This window comes from Alligator mississippiensis, chromosome 7 (genome assembly GCF_030867095.1).
Source record: "Alligator mississippiensis isolate rAllMis1 chromosome 7, rAllMis1, whole genome shotgun sequence".
NCBI lineage: Eukaryota > Metazoa > Chordata > Crocodylia > Alligatoridae > Alligator > Alligator mississippiensis.
The window spans coordinates 82,648,157-82,671,930 of NC_081830.1; the positions used below are offsets into that span (position 1 = coordinate 82,648,157).

Sequence of the window (23,774 nt, forward strand, 5' to 3'; positions counted from 1 at the left end):
TGAGGTCAACCCACAAACTATGCACTAACTGCAGGCTGACATCTGCATGAAGCTGCAGAGAGCCTGAAACAACCTGGAGAGGTATTTGGATTGCGAATTGGCTGAAGGGTAGTACTCAGAGGGTGGTGGTGGATGGGTCATATTCGACCCGGGGGGAAGTGGGCAGCGGAGTCCCCCAGGGCTCGGTCCTTGGGCCCGCGCTGTTCAATTTCTTTATCAGCAATTTGGACGATGGGGTGAAAAGCAACCTGTTTAAATTTGCTGATGATACCAAAATCTGGGGTGAGGTGGTCACGCTAATAGGGAGGGAAAGACTGCAGCAAGACCTGGATAGGTTGCAGGGGTGGGCTAACAAAAACAGGATGTGTTTCAATACGGACAAGTGCAGGGTGCTGCACTTGGGCAGTAGTAACCGGCAGCACACTTGTAAGATGGAAAACTCCCTTCTTGAGAGCACAGAGACAGAAAGGGATCTTGGGGTCATCATTGACTTCAAGATGAACATGGGCCGACAATGCGAGGTCACGGTCGGCAGGGCTAACCGGACCTTATTGTGCATCCATAGGTGCATCTCGCCAAGGAGGTGATCCTCCCCCTCTACGTGACACTAGTCAGGCCGCAGCTGGAGTACTGTGTCCAGTTCTGGGCACCCCACTTCAAGAGGGCTGAGGACAACATTGAGAGGGTCCAGAGGAGGGCCACCCGCATGATCCGGGGACAGCAGGGCAGACCCTACGATGAGAGGCTACGGGACCTGAACCTGTTCAGCCTCCCCAAGAGAAGGCTGAGGGAGGACCTGGTGACCGTCTATAAACTCACTAGAGGGGACCAGAAGGGTTTGGGGGAGACCTTGTTTCCCCTAGCACCCCCCGGGATAACAAGGAATAACGGCCACAAGTTGTTGGAAAGTAGGTTTAGATTAGACATCTGTAGGGACTACTTCACAGGGCGGCTAGGATCTGGAACCAACTTCCAAGGGAAGTGGTGCTGGCTCCTACCCTGGGGGTCTTTAAGAAGCGGCTCCATGCCTACCTGGCTGGGGTCATTTGAGCCCAGTTTCTCTCCTGCCCAGGCAGGGGGTCGGACTTGAAGATCTACAAGGTCCCTTCCGACCCGACTGCTATGATTCCGTGATTCTATAACCTGCTTCACGTATCCCACTGGGATAGTGACTCTGAACTTAACTCTCTAGATGGCCTGTAAATGATTTTTTTTCCAGTTGGGCTTCAGATTTTATTTAGGTTCTTTATGGCAATGAAATGAAGCCTGAAAGATCTCCTTCACAATATTATTGTGAACACGTGTGCTGACCAGACTGGCTTTAAACGGAGACAACTCTTCTCCAAAATGTTCACTGGTTATTAGACTAAAACAGGAGTTAACAACACACAACATCCAGATTTAAACAGGCTGAGAGATCCTTCTCCCTCTTGGATACTTCAAAGAGTAAAGGGAAGAAGCTGCATCTTCAGAGCTGATGTCACTGGGGCTCGTAGGGGAGGAAGAGGCATTTCCTTGCTCCAAAATGATGATTTAGCGAAGGAATATTCCAGCGGTATTTTTCCTGTACTCACCCTTAACAGTTTTGTGGTGTTTACTTTTGTCAAACAGATCTGGAAATGCCTTTTCCTTCCTGTTTAGTGAACTATTTCCTGTGGCTTGCACATTATATGTTTTTTTTATGGTCTCCGGCTTTGCAGGTAACTGGGTTTCTGAGGAGCAAGTCTCACCTTTCACATGAAAGGAGTGACAGAAATGCCTCCAACGAGGCACTGAAGTCTGTGGGCATCCACTCTAGCTTACCCCGATTTATCAGTGCCTGAAAACATAGCACAACTTGAACACAATGTTGTTTTAATCAGCTTCATATGTCCCGAGAGCAAAAACCCAAGCTGCACATCCTCCATAGGAAGCTGCCTCAGACGGGGTTTTCATGTCTTTCTTTAAAGATGGTTATAAATGGAAAAGAGGGGCACTGCCTCGGAGGCCCAGTGATGTTCCTGCTGGAGTCAAGAGCAACATTTCCCACTGAGCTCCATTGCAATAGCGCCGTCCCCACTCCCTTGCTTCGATTTAGAGGACGTGGCAAATCTAGGCCCCGTGAAAGAGGTCAGGTTTGCAGCCCTGGTGTCATCCTTTGACATAAGACAGTTCGTTGTGTTTGCATGTAACCCGGATACACCCAAGGTGTGCCCCGTCCTCAGTTGGATAGGATAGGTGGGCAGGCAACAGTGCTGTGAGAGGGGTGCTGTGACGCGGGTACAGATCCCTCTATTCTCCATACAGCCACACCACACAAAGGGTTTTTAACGATATACAGAATTTATTTGACATATAAAGAATGATATACAACTATATACATCTCAAAGTAATAGATAATATTAGAGAAAAGTAACCACTATACACCCTTATACACACACATACTTATAACTATATCCGGGAATGGGCTTGTGCGCGGTATGCTTTGAGAGCAGCCCACTGACCCAGGACCCTGAGATCCTTAAAGTAAGCCACTAGGCCCACAGGGCGATCCCATGCAAGCCTCCAGCAAGTAAGTACCAGATTCCTGATATAATACTCAACCAATTAAACAACAAGAAAAATAGACTCCAATAGAAAATAACAACCTTAAAATTATTTACCAGCTAAAATATAACGTAACTCACACGGTACAACTGGTTTACAAAATACTAGGTGCAGCTCCCCATTTTGCAGGGCACACTCTCACCCAGTTCTCTGAAAGGAGGGGGCTGGGGGGTCCCTTTTCTCCAGCCCCTCCCCTGCGAAGCCCCTATTCCCTGAACTCACGGCTGTCCCGAGTGGGGATGTGGTAGGCTTGTTTCCCCCACACCCCGCCCCATGTGGACCCAGCTGCTGCTCCAGCGTGCCGCAGGGGCTTCCTTCTTCATAGGCCAGGGTCCGGCCCTGGGCACCTCCAAGGCCCCATCTTCTGTCAAGACGAGGGGTGAGGCTCAGCCCACCTTTTCTGGGCCCAGGCCTGGTGTCCCTGTAGGAAGAAAGGGACTGGTGATGCTCCAAGAGTGCCTTAGGGCAGGTGCCCCTTGACAAGGCCTGAGCGGTCTGTCACCACTCCCAGGGCTTCATGCACCGGCGTGTGCACCGTGCAGGCCCCAGCGGGCTCTCCCTGCTCCCAGGGCTGAGGCTCTGGCGGTGGCTCCTCCAGCGGTGTCTTCAGGAGCCTAGGCCTGGGGCAGCTCTCCCGAGCTTGTCTCGGCTCTGCCCTTCTTCTCGTCCCTCACTGGTCTGGTCTCCCAGCTGAACATGCTGTTCTTTTATAGCCATCCGGGGCTCCGCCCTGGATCGCAAAAGGCCCAATCAGAGCGAGGGGCAGCGAAAACCTCGTGGGGACCCCTCTTCACGGCAGCTCTGCCCCGGATCGTAAATGCAGCAATAAGGAGAAGGGGGGGACACCCTCTCCTGATCTTCCACCAATGGCTCAGCGTCCTGCTCGAGTCAACAAGCTGCGCGCAAGCCGTGTTGCAGCTGGCGCACCCGCTACATGCAGCGTAGTCCGCATAAGGAGATTGGCTTTTCATCACCATTTTACAGCCCATCTCCCACCCACTGCATCTGGTCTCATTGCCAGTTTAGTAGTCATCAGTCAAAGGGCTGCTTGCACCGTAGGCCCAGCCACCAGCAAATGCTTCATATGCCATGTCTTGGTATCCCCTGCTTCTCAGTACCCAAAAGACAGGTGTTATATGCGCAGTGGTGCTACTAACTTCCCTTCTGCCCTCTCTTATCCCACCATTTCTGCATTTATTCTGCCCTGGCACAATGAACCAGCTGGGCGCAGCTGATGTAAGCTGCACCAACAGACAGCTTCCCCGCAGGTGATCTGCGTGAGCTGGTCCTCATAGGAGCATAGAGAACTAGGGCTGGAAGGCACCTCCACAGGTCATCTAGTCCAACCCCCTGCCTTCATAAAACTGCTGTCAACTCTGACACAACACAAGACCAAAAGAAATCTCATAAGGTTCAATAAGGATAAGTGCAAAGTCCTGCACCTAGGACGGACTAATCCCACACACCGGTACAGGCTGGGAACCGACTGGTTAAGCAGCAGCTCTGCAGAAAAGGACCTGGGGGTGACAGTGGACAATAAGCTAAATATGAGCCAGCAGTGTGCCCTTGTTGCCAAGAAGGCTAACGGCATCCTGGGCTGTATTAGCAGGAGTCTTGCCAGCAGATCAAAGGAAGTAATTCTTCCCCTCTATTTGGCATTGATGAGGCCCCATCTGGAGTACTGTGTCCAGTTTTGGGCCCCCCACTACAGAAAGGATGTGGACAAATTGGAAAGATCCCAGTGGAGGGCAATGAAACTGCTTAGGGATCTGGGACACGTGACTGGTGAGGAGAGGCTGAGGGAACTGGGATTATTCAGTCTGGAGAAGAGAAGGCTGAGAAGGGATATAACAGCAGCCTTCAACTCCCTGCAGGGGGGTTCGAAAAAGGATGGAGCTGGGCTGGTCTCAGTGGGGGCAGATGACAGGACAAGGAGCAATGGGCTCAAGTCACAGCAAGGGAAGTTTAGGTTGGATATTAGGAAAAACTTTCTCACTAGGAGGGTGGTAAAACACTGAGACAGGCTACCCAGAGAGGTGGTGGCATCTCCATCCTTGGAGGTTTTTAAGACCCAGCTAGACAAAGCGTTGGCTGGGATGGTCTAGTTGGGACTGGTCCTGCTTTGAGCAGGGGGTTGCACTAGATGTGACCTCCTGAGGTCCCTAATTTTGTATGATTCCATGATTCTAAGATAAAACACCCTAAACTGCCACAGGTAATGCAGGTGGACCACGACAGCCAACATCCTGCTTCTATAAAAGGTTGTTAATATAAGATCAAAAGATCCCAGGAAACAGGCCATGCCCTTTATACACAGGGAGTGTCTCTATTATAACAGAGAAACACAGGGAGCGTCTCTATTATAACAGAGAAAAGCAACCCCCACCAGTCTATACCGATCTGGACATGGGGTAAAATTCCTTCCTGACCCCAAATATGATATTGGTCTGACCCTGACCAAAGGGGCAAGACCTCTTAGCCAGGAACCTCTGGCTTTAAGTCCCAGCAGGAGCACTGGCATAGCTCAGTCAAAATCCCCAGCTTGGGCTGAAGTCAGCACTTAATGCCTCGGAGAAAGGCAGAAAAAAGGGGAAGGGGGCAACCGGGAAAGTCCAGGAGCATGGGACATACCCACAGTAAAAAGTAGACACAACCTGTATCATCCCCTCGTACAGCATACAGCCTTCCTTCTTAGCAGAGCTGGGCCGCTGAAACCACCCTCCCCATTACAGACCCTTGGAGCAGAGGCCACGGTACATAATGCACATTTTTAACATGCCTTAATCGCTTCTGTCCTATACGAGCAACCACATGGGTCTTGGGGAGCAGAGGTTATGCCTCATCATCGCACCCCAGCACTACAATGCAGCTGCCAGGATGGTAGGTGTCAGCCTTCCCACAGGCTGCTAGGCAAAGAAAGAGTGGAGGGCAGAGTCGAAGCCAGCTCTGCCACTTTGTGTGTGGTACAAAGCCGCACCAAGCACCTCCTGCACAGGCCCCTGTGAAAGACCCACTCAATGCGGCCTCTGATGGGCAGGCGGGCACACTGTAGGATCATCCCAGAGGATGAACTGCAGCTGCTGCAACATTGGAGCAACACCAGAATGCTTTACTGTAGACAAGGGGCTTGCAGCTGAGCAGCTAGGGCTGTCTCCACACCTCTTTGGTGCCTCTGTTCAGACACAAGACAGTAATCAATTATGGTTACCAGATGAGCACTAGGAGCAAGACAGAAACCACTGCCCTTGGTTCATGTCACCTACCAAACAGCCGCGGCAGCCACCATGGGCAGATCTAGGGTTTTAAAACAGTGGGGTGCAGATGGTGCAGTGCATCATCACACATGACACAACACATTTTCTCCACGTGACAGGGGGCCGTCTCACAGCTGGTCAAATCACTGGCCCGCCCACCTGTGTCGGGCAGTCCAACCACCTGCCTTGGCTTTAATGTAACCAATTAAGTTGTTTATAAGGTGGGAGGCTGCCCATTTACTGCCCGATGCCAAGGGCATTATACACTGCTCCGTACCGTCCCTACACCGTATCCCATGCCTCACAGATGGCATCACTATGTGGCTTCAGTCCCACGATGGGCCTCATTCCATGCCCGCCTGACGTCCGGATCCCACCTGGATCCCTCCTTCTTAGGTGGTCTAATTTCGGCCCTCGTACTGGACTGCCAAGCTCCCTGAACCCTTCTCCCTCGGCTCTAGTCCCCTCGAGGACCTTTGGCCACACAGGCCCTGGCCTCACCTCCAGGCCAGTCGGAAGCCCAGGCCTCTGGTTCTGGGCGTCCCTAAGGGTGGGCGCTCTGGCCCTTTGACTGATCTGGTCCTGGCCCCAGCATTGACCAGTTGAGGGTTTCTCCAGTCAAGTTATGAGCTGGTCGCTCTCTCTCCCGCATATGGGTGCTGCTTCTCGGGCCCCTCCAAACTCAGCTCACTTAATCAAGCCCAGCCATTGCGCAGCCCTTCCGGTCCCCTCATATGGACCCTACTCTATGCGGCCCAAGCACAGTCCTTCAGGTTGCCCACGTGAACCCTACTCTACGCAGCCCTCACTGCTTTCACACACGCCATCACTGGACCGCTACTCCGCCCCCACGCTGAGGCTCTCAGCCTTATGCCCCTCGAGTCTGAGGTCTGATGACATGCCTGGACCCCCCTGCTGTCTCCTCTATGGGGTAACCCACCAGGTTGTGGGGGATGAAGCTATAAGGCACCCCATATTTGCCTTTCACTAGGGAGGCAATTGGTGTGGTATTTCCTGGGGACCACTGCACCACAGACAGCCCCATCACACCACCCTACCCTAGCAGGGTGTCGTTTTAGGTCATTCCCCAGGAACCTCCTCCATCCCCATAGTTCATACCCTTAACCACCACGTGCTCTGAGAGCAGCAGTACTTCGGCCGGGCGACGTTCTCTTTCTGGCTCCCTCCAGCAACCGCCAGCTCAGCTCTGAGGGCCTGGGTTTATATTGAGGCTGCTCAGCCCCATCCTCCAATCCACGAGCCCTTCTGTGGTCATGTGACTGCTTCAGTAGGCTGCACCGCACCTGCTGGCTGCTCCACCGCCTGCTTAACCTCCTAAAGTGGCAGGCACCAAAGGTGCCCTGCCACACTCCACTTAACGAGAAACTAGAAGCTTAGTAATATGCTGGGCCCCCTAGCACTATCTACTTCAGTTTAAATTCAAGGCTAAAACAAATATAACTTTACTGGAATGTATGTTAATTTACTAGATGTGATGGGCTAGCTGGTAGTGATTTGGCCCAGGGGTTTTGAAAAGGTAAAAAATGATTGGTGGGGGGGATTCCCTTTCCTCACCAATCAGGCCCTCAAGAGGGGGAAGGCTTCAGGCTACATAGATAATATATTTAAGTCCCAAACACACAACAAGCTAGGCAAAAAGCAGTCAAAATAGTCAAAGGATTTTGTTTCATTAGTCCTGTAGTCATTATAGTTACACATACATCTCTTATTCAGATTCATAAAACAAAATCTAGCCTTCTTGAGTGTCTTGACAGGTGCCTCCAATATTTCATTGTCAGTCATTTCCATACCTGAGTATTACCACACCTAAGTTAAAGTTTTTAGCTAAAGCTAAAAGCACTCTCCAGGGTGGGAAATAGAAGAGAGGCATTAACAGGAAGGTCTAACAGACAGCAGCAATATTACAGAAGAAAGGAACGTTTGAATAGTGGAACATCAAGGCCATTAAAAAGGAGAGAGGGTCATTAACACCTGTGGAATGAGGGGAGATTAGCAGGAATTGGGTAGATTAGTGAGCCAGGAAGTCAACTGACCCCCTCACTGCCGCCTAAATAGAAATGCCACTGCCAGGCAGTCGGTTTTTAAGTTTGGGTTGAGGAAGAATCAAAGCAGGGTGCAACAGCTCCAATACATGCCCCTGTATCTGCCACTGCTAGCCACTTGGAGTTGCTTCAAGCCTGGATTTGGAATAGGAAACTTTAGAGGGGAAATTTGGGGGATTCGTTACAGTCTATGGCTTGCTACCAAATCTCTGAGCCTGCCAGTCCTCCTTGGAAATAAGATCTAGTAACTCTGTGACATCATTTAAAACATGGGTGAAAGCCAGAGTCTGGGGAGGAAGGCTTGTTTAACAAGCTTCAGAGGCTGAGCCACCACCAGACAGACCCCTACCTCCTTGGCTCTCCTCAGCAATTTCTCACAGCATCACTATGCTGTGTTGGATATGACAAGCTACAACATCCTACTGCAATGAGAGGTAGGATTGGGGCAGACAAATTAAACCAACTTAAACAGGAAAAAAAACTTACCATGCACCGGAGGCCAGATTTTATTCTACTTATTCGCCACCTCAATGCACTAAGGCGCCTAAGCGTGATTCCATTCCACCCTGCTCGAGCCCCTGAAAAACCGTTCATACAGAAGGTGGGTGGATCTTTGCCTGCCTCCTGGCTGCTTTTTTGCAACTCTTCAGGGCAAGATAATGGTGTGTTACAAAAGCAGACGCATTTCTGGATTTTCAGGGACTTGAACAGGGTGGAATAAAACCACGTTTCGTCCACTTCGACTCCCAGGAGGTGGCACTGAATCAAGCCCCAGGTAATGCTCTATCCTGCTATAAGGGGAAGCTAAATTGCTGTAACTCAGCCATGCTTCATTCAGGGGTGAGCCATCCCAGTTCAGCTTCCACTTACTTGGGATAGAGCAAACACACAAACCAGTTACCATGAAACCACTGAGGCACAGCACTGGTAAATGCTCCTGACCCCCTTATGTCAGCATAGCTCATTTGGCCATCCATACCCTGAGACCAAATAAGCTGGTATTACAGACCTGGGTTCATGGTGCCAGATTCCCTCTCCCCAAGGCAGAGACAAGTCAACAGCTCGATAGCTCCTGTCAACTAGAAAGTGAGGACTGGAATGAGAGGTTTTTAAGACCCAGGTAGACAAAGCCTTGGTTGGGATGATGTAGTTGGGGCCGGTACTGCTTTGAGCAGGGCGTTGGACTAGATGTGACCTCCTGAGGTCCTTTCAAATCCTAATTTTGTATGATTCTAGGACTCAGATTTTGCCTTCTCCTCATTAGATCCTGGCCTAAAACAGGCCAGATGCTGTCCAGGGAATAATGCTGTTCTTGAAGCCACCCTGTAGCTGGGGGTCACCCCAATCCTGGCCAGTCTTTAATAGGTTTTCCTGCATGCAATAATTGCTTTAGGCCTTCCAAATTGCATCTATGTGGGGGGAGGAGGGGGTTAAGGGAAGAGCTTCCCTCTCCGCAGAGCTTGGGGCAGAGAGGAAAAGGTTTGGGAGGGGTTACTCTGATGTTGCTCCAGTTGCCTGCTGGTGGCATTGGAAAGTTCCCTGGTCCTTTTGCCCACCGACAAGGCCAATGGTCAGCTGGCTCCGGTGCTGATAGGGAAGGGCTGGAGGAAGGGGTTTGACCTTCATATTCATATTGACCTTCATATTCATATTCAGTATTTGAAAAAAAATGCATCCAAGCAAAGTTTGGATAAACAGAAACAAGATTCTTAAGACATTTTATATACATGAAAGAGTATACAACAGCAGTATACCTTTTTGCTGTAAGAATACCTTACAGCAACCCTGTGAGGCAGGAAAGCAAAAATCCCTGGCTTAGAGAAGAGGAAACTGAGGGCACGAGAGCAGCTAAGTGACTTGCCAAAGGTCAGACAGGTCATCTGTGGCAGAGATAGAGTGCTAGCAGCCATATCCTTCTCCCTAGCTCAAAGCCAGAGCCAAAACAGACACTACTGTTGGTACATAATGAAGAAAACACTCAAAAGTTTTACTACGTCTTTGAGGCAAACATCACACCCTTTTTATTTTCTATAAGCGTCATGCAGGCCTAGGAAGTGACAAAGAAATGCATCGTACACATAGATCATTTTGAACCCTCTGACTATCACAATTTTTTATCCTAAAAGCCAACAATGCTGAGTGAAGGGAACACATGCAGAGCTCCCTGATGAACCGAAGACTTGTCTCACAGCAAGAAATATTTTTTTTTTCCTTTAAATTTTGTAAAGACCTGTTTCTTTAATTTTTTACCCTCTAAACCCACAGCTTCTTTAGTGAGAGATGGGAAAACCCCCCTCAGGTGACTTGCCTGAAAAACAAGAATGATCAGGCAAGTGTTTCTCCACTCACCACTACCACTTAAGAGGAACAGTTCTGCCCGGGACCAATATTAAAAGGGCTGTTGCAGCTGCAATGCAGAGCTGGGTAGATGAGGAGAAATCAGGGGAGCAAAGCTCAGCACGTTTGCAAAAGATTCCAAGAATACAACTGAAACTCCGTCCTTACCTGACAGGATAGCAAATTGCCGGTGGAGCTGTTCTATTATGTCCACTGCAACCAGCGGCCTTATCTCCTGCTGCATGATTTCATCTGTACAAGTGAAAACAGAAACCCACAATGAGTTAACCAGACCCTTCACTGGAGCTCCACCAGAACCCAGCCAGACAAAGGAGATACTCAGAGGTTAAGAGCCTGGCTTGATCATTGGCTCTGATGTTATCATATGACTCTTCATAGTGGAGAAGCTCATGATACTGGTAAAAAGAAGAAAGAAAGAAAAAGAAAAAGTCCCATCTCCAGCCTGGATACTTTATCCATTGTCTTGTGATTTCACAGAGTGCTTTTCATAAGCCAATGCCAATAGATTTGCCAGGGCTTGTCACAAGTTTGCTCAAGACGATGGGCCTCTCTTTGCAGCTCCATGTTTCCTATTAAACGACGGCATCTGGGTTCCCAGATAAAGCAGCTTTTCAGTCTTTTGAAACAGCAATGTCTATTTTAGCTACAGGACTGCGTTGTCGTGCCCCCACCCACGCACACTGATTTCTTTTGCTGATTCTTTTTCTGCAGCAAGAAAACACAGAACAAAAGGAGGAAATAAGGAAGTATGAGGCTTTCTTGTACAAACCCCCCCCCTGATCTTCTAAAGTAGGGATTGAAAAGCAGATAAAGACCATGGCGGGAACCACCACAAGTTGAGTATTTTTACTCTGATGCATTTAATGACCAGAAACCACAGGCAGGCCCTGGGCTAATTAGATCCAAAATATGGGGCCAGCCCAATTTATTTCTGGCTGGGCTTTACTTTGCAAGATGCTATTTGCCCACCTGAATGGCCGGCTCCAAGTTCAGTTATACCAGGTAACAATGCCTAGTGCATCAGGTGCTGTACCAACCAGTATAGACAAAACGGCCTTGTCTATAGTGTTGCAGCGGTTGGCCCCAGAGAGGAAGGGCTGAGCTCACCTTGCTTCTCCGAGTCCGATGCGTTTCAGAACTAGAAATTTGCCTGCAAGACTAGTCCAGGCCCATCCCCACTTATTTTCAGAGCCACTGCAGCCTGAAGGCTTGGGAGCAGGCACTTGGAGACTGTAGTGATCACCAGGTTCAATAAATACAGGTATACATGAATGAGAAGAATTAACAATAAACTTTAAATGAAGAGCAGTAGGCAACCTCTGTAGACCCCTTTGTCTGTCTCTGACTAACTTAACTTGGGAACCATTGTCCAAATCCCAACCTATGTAGCCTTCTTAGTCAGGGAGTGTCTCTGTTATAACCTCTGTTGCTACAGGGACAAGTCCGGAGCAGCCTCACGGGAGAACTTGCCAAATTGAAGTGTCATGGGTGCAAGCAGGCAAGATGGGCTCTGCCCCACCCTCACGGGGACATGTTGCTGCCGTGGCTCAGAAGAGCCCTCAGAGAGCCTGTCTTGCAGGGTTTACAATCTAAATACAAGATAAGCAAAGCGGAGAAGCATGATGCACCCCTTGTACAGAGAGGGAACCAGAGACCAAAGGACATGTTTGCACAGCAAACTGACTGCACCAGGCTGTGCTCCAAACCAGCAGCAGTGACTATGGCTGTGTAGCCATCAGGTGAGTTAATTCGGATGGTTAGGTGATAGGCCCAATCAGACCCCACCTTCACTCATTAGCCCGTCCCTAGCATTGCACTGATTGGCTAAGTTTGCCTTAGAAGACTTGTCCCAAATCATAGAGGACTATGTAGAAGAGCTAAGTTTCAATGCCCTTCTCCTAAGGCCATCTCCAGCCTCAGCCAACAAGACCAGCCTTCCCTTTATGATCCAGAAAAATCAGGTGCCATCTACGACCTAAAACATGGATACTACCCCCTTCTCAGAAGCCTTCCAGGATTCTGGCTTTTCAACTGTGCAGCATCACCTGGAAAACCTCCCCGCAGCCCCCTTTCCCCAGGCCAGTTTGGTCTCGGCAGCTCCAGCCACCATTTTCACATAGGTGGACTGACGTGCAAGGGTCACTAGCTCCCTCCCGAAGGTGAGCACATATACAGGGCATATTGGGTTGCTTCTCCCTGATGCTCCATATGCAAAGGGAAGAAGTGCCATGCCCAGCATGTTTGTCTCTGGGGGCCTGCTCCCAGGAAGTAGATGGAGCAGGGCAAACAGATATGGTCACATTAGCAAAGGGAGGCTTCTTGGGATGTCTCCCAGGCTAAATCATCCCCAGAGGAGAAGTCACTTAGTCTCACTGCTGGAGTAAAACTAGGTTCAAAAAGGGCCAAGGGTGTCTTAGCAGAAGAGCTGGGGTCCTCCTCTCAAGCAAGCAGGCACTCCAGGTGGAAGAAGGTGGGCTGCAGGGAGTGATTTCCACAGAGGTGAAAGGTGCCACAGCTGGCACCGTCATGTCTATTCAAAGGGCACTGCTTGGGCACTGACCAGCCAGGCCTCCATGCCACGCAGCCCTGCCCATGGGTGTCAAGCCCCTGTTGCCGCTCAGTTTACAGCCTCTCCGCCAACGCTACCACAGAAGCGCCAGGGAGAGGATGCAAGCTCCCACAGACCTCAGCACATGCAGAACTGCCTGCTTTTGCCCTCATTACTCAAGGGTCTCTGATCTTGGGAGGTTCACACACAATAAAAATGCATGGCAGCAGCCAAAGGGATAAAAATCACCTGCAGATGCATCTCCATTTTCATTTCACTTATGCAGCCATTTAACAACATTATTAACAGCAGGGGTGGCTCTGGTCCTTGGCACTGTGGAGGTGGCTGGAAGCAAGTGGGAGGTCGAGCTAATGAATCACTGCGCGCCAGAGCCCACCAGCGGGTTGAGTGATGCTCATGGGGGGGCAGGAGGTGGTTATTTTACTGTCTCCGAGGCACCTCCCCCAGATCAGAGCCCTATTGTGCTAGGCACTGTATGCCCACGTAATGAGAGACCGTTCCTCCCTCGATTCCTATTTAGGCAAGACAAGCGAGTGAAAGAGAAAGGTAAAATGTCTTGCCTGTGGTTACGTGGCAGTCTAGTGGAGGAGGTACAATAACCCAAGTCTCCTGAGCCCAGTCCAGTACCTAGTCTTGAGCTCTTACCATTTCTGGCTCTGTTCCTTCGTCTCTGCTCTGAACTGCGGGGAGTCAGGCTTGCCTGGCTCTGGGGATAAAGCAGAGCAGCAGCAGAGTGGATACTAGGCTGTAGCCAGCCCCTGTTCCAGCAGCTGAGTTTAGCCAGGTCACAACCATGCCCGGGATAATGCCATCTTCTCCCTGAGCCTTGCCTCTGAGCCCAGGGCTGGAGCAGGGGGTGGATAGATCCACAACAACTATTTTGCCTGGTGAATCCCTCCACTTTCCACAGGTAATCTCTAGAGGATGGATTTCCCGACCCCACTGCCCTTCCTGCTGCCGGAGCCAAGAGGCCCCAGAGTTTGCTGCCTCCTATTAGACTTGTGCCGACATCTTTTCGGAGAAGATGGAGTGACCTCTCTGTCGGTGCAGGAAGTTCACCCATACCTGGTTTTAAGGTGAGGCCAAAGCCCATACATTTGCAAACAGGCAGCAGCTGGAGGGCAGAGGTTGGTAGACCCTCAAAGAGCCTTGAGGACCCTGGATGTTCCTGCAGGAATGGGACACCGACCCTCAGCACAGCCTGCTCCCACCCCCAGCAACATGTTGCATTCACTTTCCCAAAGCAAATGTCCCCGGACTGTGGGGAGCAGGAATTTAATGGCTTTTTCTTCATTCCTTTGCAAATACGCACCTCAAACCCATAGGGTGGGAAAGGTGCAGGGCCAGGAAGACTGTGGCCCTAAATGCAGAACATGCTCTTGGGCCCTTATACCATGCTCATGTGGCAATTACACCTTCCACTGTGCCACCAATCCAGCCCAGCCCAGCCCAGCCGCTCTGCACTTGGTGCTACTTCACACTTACCATGTGGTGGCAAGGGTGTAGGACAGGGCAGTTAAGGTGTGTTGCTGCGATTGCAAAGATGTAAATCCATGCTCACGCAGGACTTGTGCTAAAGGCTGCCCACCATTGACCCAGCTGTAAACAGGCACCTGCTCCTTAAGGTGGGGGAGTCACAAGCAGCCAGACGGCATGGCAGCTGCATCGCTCCCTTGTGTACCACTCGCTATGGAAAGGGGGGGACGTTGCCACACTAGAAGTATCGGCCTTCTAGACTCAAAGGGACTGTGACTGCCTTGGAGAGCAGCAGACCTGGCTGTGCTAGGCTCTGTACAAATAGAAATCAGAGCTCCTTTCCCAAGGAGGGCATGCTAAAGAAAAAAAACAGCAGCTTTTTATCCAGCCACTTCCCCCTCAGTGTTACCTTCCAGAGTTTTTTAGGGTGTTTTTGGCTTGCATCAAAAGCCAAAGCCAAGCAGCAGATACCCAGCCTGATTTATGCTTCAGCTCCACAACAAGCAGAGGCCCAAGTCTCACTGCAAAGGGTCAGAGAAACACTGGACCAAGTGAACCTGGTTAGAGGGGGGCTGTGACTCCCTCAGCATGGACTTCAAAATGTGCTGATGCCTTTCCTCCAAATGTGATGGCTCAAAGTCTCCTGGCATGCAAAGCCAGACAGGGTCAAACCACAGGATGGGCCTTAGTCCTGAACCACTGGAATGATGATCAGAGATGAGTCATTGCCCAGACCCGCCTTGGCACCTCCAAACTCAGAGACTGGGTGAAGGAAGAGGGAGCCGGGATCAGGCTGGGGATTGTTACTGACAGCAGTGTCACGAAGTAAAATAGATGGGGGAAAAAAATTAGCAAACACCACATAAAGAGAGAAAAGCACATCAAAATGACCATACCCCAAAGTGACTTTTGTCTCCAAAATGTGAGAAATACCAGGACCTCCATGAAAGAGGCTCAAATACTGGAATGAGTAATAGCAGAATAAAGCAGTATAGCTGAATTCGTTCGGGATTCTGAGGTCAGCTTGCTCTTGATGCTGCAGGCATGGGGCCCCCTCAATGGCAGAGTTTGTTAGAGCTATGCAGGCTCATCTGGTGTGTCTACATGTGCGTTTAAGCCGGTTTAAATTTACCATGCAATAAATTACTGCGCAGGAAGCGGGAATAGGCTGGCATCTACACGTGTAGGCGTTAAAACATGTTAACGCTTGGGACTAACTAAAGTTAGTCCCAAGTCAGTCCACACACACACTGTTATTGCGCAGTAAGCTGTTTACACATGCATTACTGCACAGTAACTAATCAGGTAATGTGCATTACTGTGCAGTAACTACCTGCATGGTACAGGTATCAAATTTATGCTCAAGTCAGCATAAGTTGCCATATTACTGTGCAGTATGGTCATGCACATGTAAACGTGTGCCCATACTGCGCAGTAATTTTGGTTACAGTGCAGTAAATGCACACATGTAGACGTGCCTAATGAGTCTAAAGAGTTTGATGGAATTAGAGGACAAGCTAAAAGGCTGCTCCCATCTCCAACATCTTGACGACCACAGACTCTCCCATTGCTCAAGGGCTGTAGAGCTGATAAACATAATCATTTCCCTTGTTCATGCTGGCAAACACATAAAACTCATCACTAAGGCCAACTGGCCTGAAGCAAAGTGGGATTTTCCCCCTTATAGAGCTTCTTTGTGAGTTTGCTTTTAAAATAGAATAAGTCTGGTTTTAAAGCTTTTTTTTCCTGCCAAAGGAATTTGGTGGAGAAAGGACAACATGAAGTCATTGGAATGAAAATTGCTAAAGACCAATTAGGTCTTGTCTTGTCAGTCTCCCTGAGCAAGAAGGATTTTTCTACACTTCTTCTACAGCAAAAGAAGCAATTTATAGGCAGTTGACAGAAAAGATAACAATAAGTCACCCCAGTTTTTTTTATGCTTAATCTTTTTCTGGTTCTGCAGTGTTCATCATGTGTTACCAGCCCTCATGGCATGTCTTATAACAGTTGATACTCTTAAGTCACTTGGGCCAGGTACAGACATGATACTTGTATAGGTATACGTGATCGGCGACTGGTCTATACCCATAACAGAAGTCTGACATGCAAAACTGATCTATACTCATAACAGAAGTTCAGCATACATAGACTGATTTAAAAATGGTGGAACCCAGTCCACGATTAGTTCCCCCACCTTTCTCCCCCCACCAAAGGATGAATGTGCTTTCTGTTTGGTACCGATCTAAACTACACCACTTACAGAAAACTGAATAACTTAGATCAGTTCTGCCTTGGGCTTTTTGAATGCCTGTGCTTAGTCCTGGTGTCACAGCCGTCTACTGTCTCTCTCTCTCATTTTTTTTTAAAGAAGTTTCTAGCCTTCATAATGGCAAGGAAAACATGCACTTAAAAGCTCAGACAGAAATCAGAGGACATAGAAAAAATAGTTTTTTAAAGTTTCATGACTTTTAAGCCAATCTCAAACATTCAGTTTTGAATCCTCAGGGTGGACAGTATTAACTTAGGGAGAAAGCATCAAAATAAGCCTTTCTTGGGCTTACTGGAGTTTACAGCACCTTGCTTTGCACTTCTGAATTTAACTCACCATCCAACACCCTGCATTACCGCAGGAAAAAACAGACTCCTTCACATGTGCAATAGTCCTTCTGCCTGTATAATGATGTATAGTAATCAGCTGGCACATTAAGTGGTGAATAATTTATGTCCAAATGCAGTGTATAGCGGGCAAGACAAGAAAATAAGGCCAAGAATGGTCACCGCTAGCATGTGTCAAAGACAAAAAGAATCAAACCCAGAGCTCAGAAGTAGTTTAGTCAAAGTGTCATGTAAATTATGCCTCTTTAAAAGGCTTATAGTAAAAAAAACACCATTTGGCCTTTTGAGGGGAAAAAAAGGAGCCTAACCAATTGCTTCAAGAACATGGTGAGGACAGAGCAGCAGAGCAATCTGGACCCACTGGAATGACAGGTGGAGAAGCCCGAATGAGATCATCACATCCCTTTCGCTCACCCTGTCAAGCATCTGCCATGGCCACTACAGGAGATTTTAGCCAGAGAACAGAGAAAGGCAAAAGCCAGGCTTGTCACAAATGAGGAGCGCTTCCAGGTGCTTAGACTGTTGGTCCAAAACTTGAGACACCGTAATAAAAGGCCCAAATCCCAGATGGCAGCTGCTCAGCACTTCCCGAAAATCAGGCATCTTTAAGGCCCCTCCAAATTGGAAGGATCACAAAATCGTTAGTCAGCCTGGAAAATCCTGGCAGAAGTGGCCAGCTGGACAGTTCATGTCTTGGCTTTTTACCCTGTTGTAGTCATCACCAGACAAATCCGTAATGCTGACACTTATATATAACCGGTTGGGATTAACACCACGTTCCCTACCCTAGGGACACAACTCCAGCAATGTAACTACAAGACCAATGTCATTTTCCCCACAACGGGGCAAGCATTTTATCACCAACAAGAAATCTCTTTTTATTCATATTATATGTAAAAGCTACATTACAAGAACCTCAATTTTGCAAAGCCAAGCACTGTGATATTAGGACATACCACCATGCACACAGTCTCTTTAACCTTTATTTTTTCGGTTTTTGCATGATCATTAATTACAATGTCATTAATTACTTGCACGAGAACTATTTTTTCTAGAGATACTGGCCTCTCAGTGCTCAGCCTGACAGTGTGCTCCAGTTGGGTAACCAGTTGATCTATTGTTTTCCCCCTTCCTCATCACTCAACGTGTGGTTCATTGCTCACCGTACATTATTCACCTGATACCATCCAAACCCTGCAGTGACCAGTTTCCTTGTGGGCTTTTCTATGGGATTTGCATTGCTATCTCACTCCTCTTCACAAACAGCCATGGGTTTATTGCCATGACACTGGTGGGAAGTAAAGGGACAATAGCCCCTTTTGCACACCGAAGTATTGAAGCATGGAAAGATGAAATGTGGCATGGTCTAATGTCAAGTAATTTGAAGGACCCAACCTGAGATTTTTTTCAAAGGACTCAGCATTTTGCAGCACTTCCTGCCTGCAGAGAAGTCTCCTCAGCTGCAGCTGCCAATGCTCGGCGCTTCTGCAAAGCAGACCCCCCCGGCCTCCAGTCGGGCGCTCAGAAACTGAGGGATGCACAGTGAGAGGCCACCTGTGAAGAGCTTTGATTTATGTGGCTTGCCCAGCCTTGCACGGCAGCTCTGTAGTGCAGGTCGGGAGACTATCCAGGTCTAAAGGGTGGCTTTCAACTAACTGCCTTGGCCATGAGACACTCCCTTCTCCACCTGCAACCCCCTGACTTCATCTACTGCCTCCTTTCCAGCTTGTACAGCGAATGAGACAGGGGATTCTGCAGACAACAGCCTCCTTCCCTGCACAATCCTGATTCGTCCCCAGACAGGTCCAACCAGTGCAATGAATGAGACAGAACTGGTGTAGAAAGACAACGGTACATCACCATGTTATTAAAGGCTGTATACGAGGAGGCCAAATTAAGGTTGTCTGAGCAACCGCTCTGTCCCATCTTCACTGCCGCTCCCAAGTCCTGCTCATGTCCCTTGCCCTGGATCCCACTCTCCCTCCTCCTAGCGTTCTCATCCCCAACACCTGTTCTACCTTGATCCCATTCCTGTTCATATATCACATATCTTCTGTCTCCCTGTCTGTGACCCACTTCCGAACTCCTGGCCCCAAACCCACCACCTCTCTCCTCTCCCCTGGTTCTTTACCCCTTTTGCATCAGATTCAGATTGTCCCCTCTTTCCCCACAAACTCTACCTGTGCACTGGCACAGGGGCTAGGGACAGACATTACACATGAACTGGTTTAAGTCGTCAGAAACTGGTCTACGCCTGTAACAAAACAGAAGCGCAGTGCACATAAACCAGTTTCAAAATAGCTGAAACTGGTTTAAGATAAACCTGGTTGAATGTAGTATCAGACTTAACTGATTTGGATCAAACTGGTTTATGAAACTTCTGTCCCAGACCCGTTCCTGGTTCAAGTTAAATCACAGTCCCCCAGCATCCCAGCATGCTTTGTATCCCTGGGCAGGGCTGTGCTGTCTGCTTCAGAGAGCAGGGCTGGTCCCATCCCTCTGCTCGCTAGCTGGCACAGGGTGGGCTGGCAAGCCCAGCTGGGGATGCAGCCCAGGCTACAGCAGTAGGATTGCCCCCGCAGGCAAGCCCTGGCTGGGGGCTGGGGCGAGGGTGGAGAGGTGGCTAAACACCCCTTTGCCTGCTCAAACTTACTGCTGGCTACAACTGTAGACTACAAATCCCAGAGGCACCTGAAAGCAGGAAGAGGAAGTGATAAGCAACCCTGCAGAGTCCTGCTGCTGTAATTCTGGACTGCAAATCCCAGCAACCTCAGGGGCAGCAGGAAGAGGCAATGAACACAGCCAAAGAGTTGTGCTCTAGCACTCCCTGGCTTCTGGCCTGAGCCACTGCAGGCATGTGGCTGCATTTCCTGGATTAAAGGTAAATGTCTGTTCACTTCTGTTTCAATTTAATCTATGCAGTTTAGACTAACCTGCAAAGACTGAATTGATTCAGCCTCGGGCATTTTGACTGTCTGTACCTAGCCAGGGAGACCACTGAGAGCACAGGGAAATAATCTCCCTGCTTTCAGTCGTGGTTTTGTGCATGGCCTAGTAACACAGGAGAGCTGAGAGGGGCTGGAGCAGCCTCAGAATAGTTGAATCCCTGGGGAATGTACCTTTCACATCCTAACAAGGCTCTACTGAGCACAAAAATGCATGGATGGCTAATACTTTCACCAAACTTGGACAAGGATGGAAAAATGTCACATCCCTGGCATCAGGGCATCCCTGCCAAAGTCCAAGTCCTTGTTCCAAACATGGAGGCACTCAATACTCTCAATGATACTGCTAGAAGAATTGTTTTTAACGCAGGCTAAATGCATTTATTTTTTCGTAACCCAACGCTTGGAAGTAAATGGACCCTTTTCACTGAAAATCTTTCCAAAAAGTTTCAGCCTGCAACAGACACCCGGCACAGATGATTTCAGCCCAAATGATTCCCACTGCAAGGTTAGGGGTAAAAGATAACAGGGTCTTCGGAATAGAAAATGTCTGGCAACCTTACCTGCGCCATCAGTGGGAAGTCCTGCATAAATTAGTGGCATATCAGCCCTACATATTAACTATTGGACCAATCCTGATGAAAAACTGGGTAAGAAATTTGGGCCCAATGAAAATTAGGTCTCTGCGAGTCTGAGTCTTCTCTCTCAGCGATGTCACACCAGAGTTTTCCCAGCTGAGGGAGTGGAGCCATCACAAAAGAGTCAGGCCCTGCATAGTTAACTTCGTACTTCCAGAGATTTTTTTTTATTCTGTCGAAAAACAGAATGACTGTAGCCATCTGTCTGACAGGGCTCTGGAGGGAGAAGGAGTGATGATACGCTCTCATCTCTGAAGAGAAACCTGTTCGGTTATGCTCCACAACTCCTCGCTGGCAGAGAAGTCAAACACTCTTGTGATAAGGGCTGTTTTGCATTCGGACCCAGGGCTGCCTTTCCAGTTGCACATATTTGCCCTCTCTCCCTTCTGGCAGGGCTGGAGCAGAGGCCACAAAACCAGCTCCCTTCTGAAACTGCCAAAACCCAGCTGATCACAACCCAACCTTGTTCCTTACCCCCCTCCCAGTCCTTCACTGAGCAAAACTAAAATAGTTCACGTGCAAATGGCAACTAATGGCTTCTAAATAAGCATCAGAAAGACAACCTGCTGGAGTGAAAGACGGGACTGTGTCTAGCAGATTGACATAACAGTGCCTTATTGCTCAATGAAAGACTACTGGAGGCAACCAGCCATACTGGGACACTGGGGCTTCTTTGTTTTTAGCGACTGAACACTACAATGAGGGGTGAAGGACTGCTCCCAGCCTCCTTTTCAAACCACTCATCTTGGCAGAATGGGTTACAAGTTTCCAGAGCAAAGTTCACCCAGCCTAAATGCCAGCAGATGCAACTCGCCTGGATATGCCGCAGGGGCAGGGGAAGCTGGGGATGAAAGGAAACCTTTGTTGCACGCAAGGAGGATGTCCTCTCCATTCCCACTCAGCCCGTGCACGCTTGGGCCAAGGCCAACCTTCTGCTTCCCAACATAGTTCAGATCACAACCACAGACTTGGGCAGAGCTGCTGACACCAGGAAAATATGCACACAAGGATGCACTCAGGGCAGGGAATTCATCTGAAGGCCAGACATTTTTTGCTGGACATTTTGTATAGTTAAATGAAGCTGCAGGCTCTTTCCAAAAGATGCCAAACATCCAAAATTCACATGCAGCTCTCTGGGAGTGACAAGTGCCCACTACTTCTCAGGGCACCTATGTCAAGATAAAAACTCGACCTTACACTCTAGTCAGCTGGTAACGTGGAAATGGAACGAAAAGTGCCTGGAATGAAACCATCGACTCAACACAGGAACCCAACAATGGGACACAGGGACCACTCCCCTTCGCTTTGATTCGTTTTACAAATCATGGGTGAGATTGTTAAAGGAGCCTAAAGGATTCAGACACATAGGACCCGGTCTAAGCCACCTATAGGTGTATGATGTCAAAGTGTGATCCTATTCCACCCCAGCTCACATCCCTAATAATCGGTGCATATGCAAGGTGGGTGGGTCCTCCTTACCATTTTCTGAAACTTTGCCTTAAGGCTAAGATGAAGGTAAATTATAAAAAGTAGATGCATTAACAATTTTTCAAGGACCAGGGCAGGATGGATTAGAAATACGTGTACATGTCTAATAGATGGAATACGATCTGGCCATACGGTCCATTCATTTGAAAGGAAATGTAGATTTAAATCCTACTGATGACTCAACCTTCATATTTCAAGCAAACCAGTTTCCTTGTCTATAAAATACTAGGCAGTACCTTGACTTATTAAACCCAGAAGAGCTTTTAGTTTGGTTTTCTAAATCCAGTTTGCTGCCCCAAATTTCCGCCCTTTGTTTCCTTTTTGCAACTTTCTCAGCCAGGACAGTGGAACAAGTCGAGCATAGTTTCCTGATTCATAGGTTCATGATTTCGCCGAGTGACTGAAGCCAGTTTTCCTCACTGGCAAACACTCTTTGGAGAACCTTTATTTTAAAAAATAAAGGGTGAGGCAGAATAAAATAACTATTTCCCTGAACATTTCCTAAAACATTTATTTCACAGGAATTGGGGGGGGGGGGGGGGGGGGGGGGGGGGCATTTGGGTAGCATACAATTTTACACACACCCCCGCCAAATGTAGATAAAACAGGTTTTTCCACTGATGTGATCTGAGGACGGGCACTTTGTGCCCAAAAGCTGGTTTAAATCTCTCCCACCTATGCGCTGGTCCAATAAAAGATATCACCTGCAAATATCATTGCCTCTCACTCATTTGCTGGGCCATGATAGCTAGAACATCCCTCCAACGCTATCAGAAAAACCAGGGCCATGTTTGGAGCTGAAAAATCAAGTCCCTTTAGATCTTGCTTTGTTCTCATGATAGAATTAACTAATCCGGTGGTGTAGGCACAACACCTAGGGGTGTACAATTCAGCATGCAGCCTGGTGTGGTAGGTTATTAGGATGAGCCTGGCCCTGCATTGCACATTTAGGCAAACATCCTATGCACTTGAGTAATACATTTGGGATGTATTTATGGCCCCTTGGGAAGCAACAATAGTCCGGGCTTGGTGCAGATGGAACGTCTGCTGCAGCAGAACAATCCCACCAGAAACCAGTGCTGTCCCGGAGATGCCTGTTAGTTGGCCATGAAAAGAAAGGAAAGGTTTAAGGAAAAGCTCAGAAAGTTTCCTCTTAGAAACCTATGGCCTAGAGTGGCGACATGGGCAGGAACTCAGCTGGGGCCTTCTGGGGTCTGTATATCACAGAGCAAATCCTCCCTAAAGTTTCATTGCCCCGCAGTGCTAAATCTGGACCAGCGATTCCATCGTGCACGCTCTGAGCAGCCTGATGACTGACACGGCGCTGCCCCCGCTCCTGGCCGTGGGAGGATCCGCAAAAAGCTCCTTCCCAGCCGGAGGCGTCGGTGGCTCAGATGTGGCGGGGTTTGCTTCGCTATCTAGTCTGCCTTCCTGGCTCAGCCGGGGGGTTGTGCATGTTTTTTGTGCTGAATGACGGGACCACAAGTCAGAGAGGGAAGAGACTGTGTTTGGGGTGTGAAAGGGGCTCTGTTTTTTCCATGCAAACATTTCAGTACAGAGGACTTAGTATTGGGTGGGGGCAGTGTATGTGGACAGCGTGGGCTGAGCAGAGGCTCATCAAACTCCATCTGCAGAGACCCACACATGCGTCCTGAGTGGGGCTCCCTGTCACAGCACTGAGTTCGTACTGTGGATGCTCTGGTCACTGGAGGACACTGAGCTTTAGACATTCAACTCTGCCCCAGCGGGAGGAAGAGGAAGGAGCGCAGGTGTGATCTCCT

General features: G+C 48.9%; 1 protein-coding gene across 10 annotated transcripts in view; it reads right to left on the minus strand.

Annotated features, from left to right (window-relative positions):
* Nucleotides 1-23,774, minus strand: part of MCF2L2 (MCF.2 cell line derived transforming sequence-like 2) — a 261,747-nt gene that overhangs the window by 187,483 nt on the left and 50,490 nt on the right. For all 10 annotated transcript variants that reach the window (XM_059731182.1, XM_059731185.1, XM_059731181.1 and 7 more), the window contains one exon: nt 10,409-10,492. In XM_059731182.1, coding sequence (XP_059587165.1) covers nt 10,409-10,492 — 84 coding nt within the window. The remainder of the gene's footprint in view (nt 1-10,408; nt 10,493-23,774) is intronic.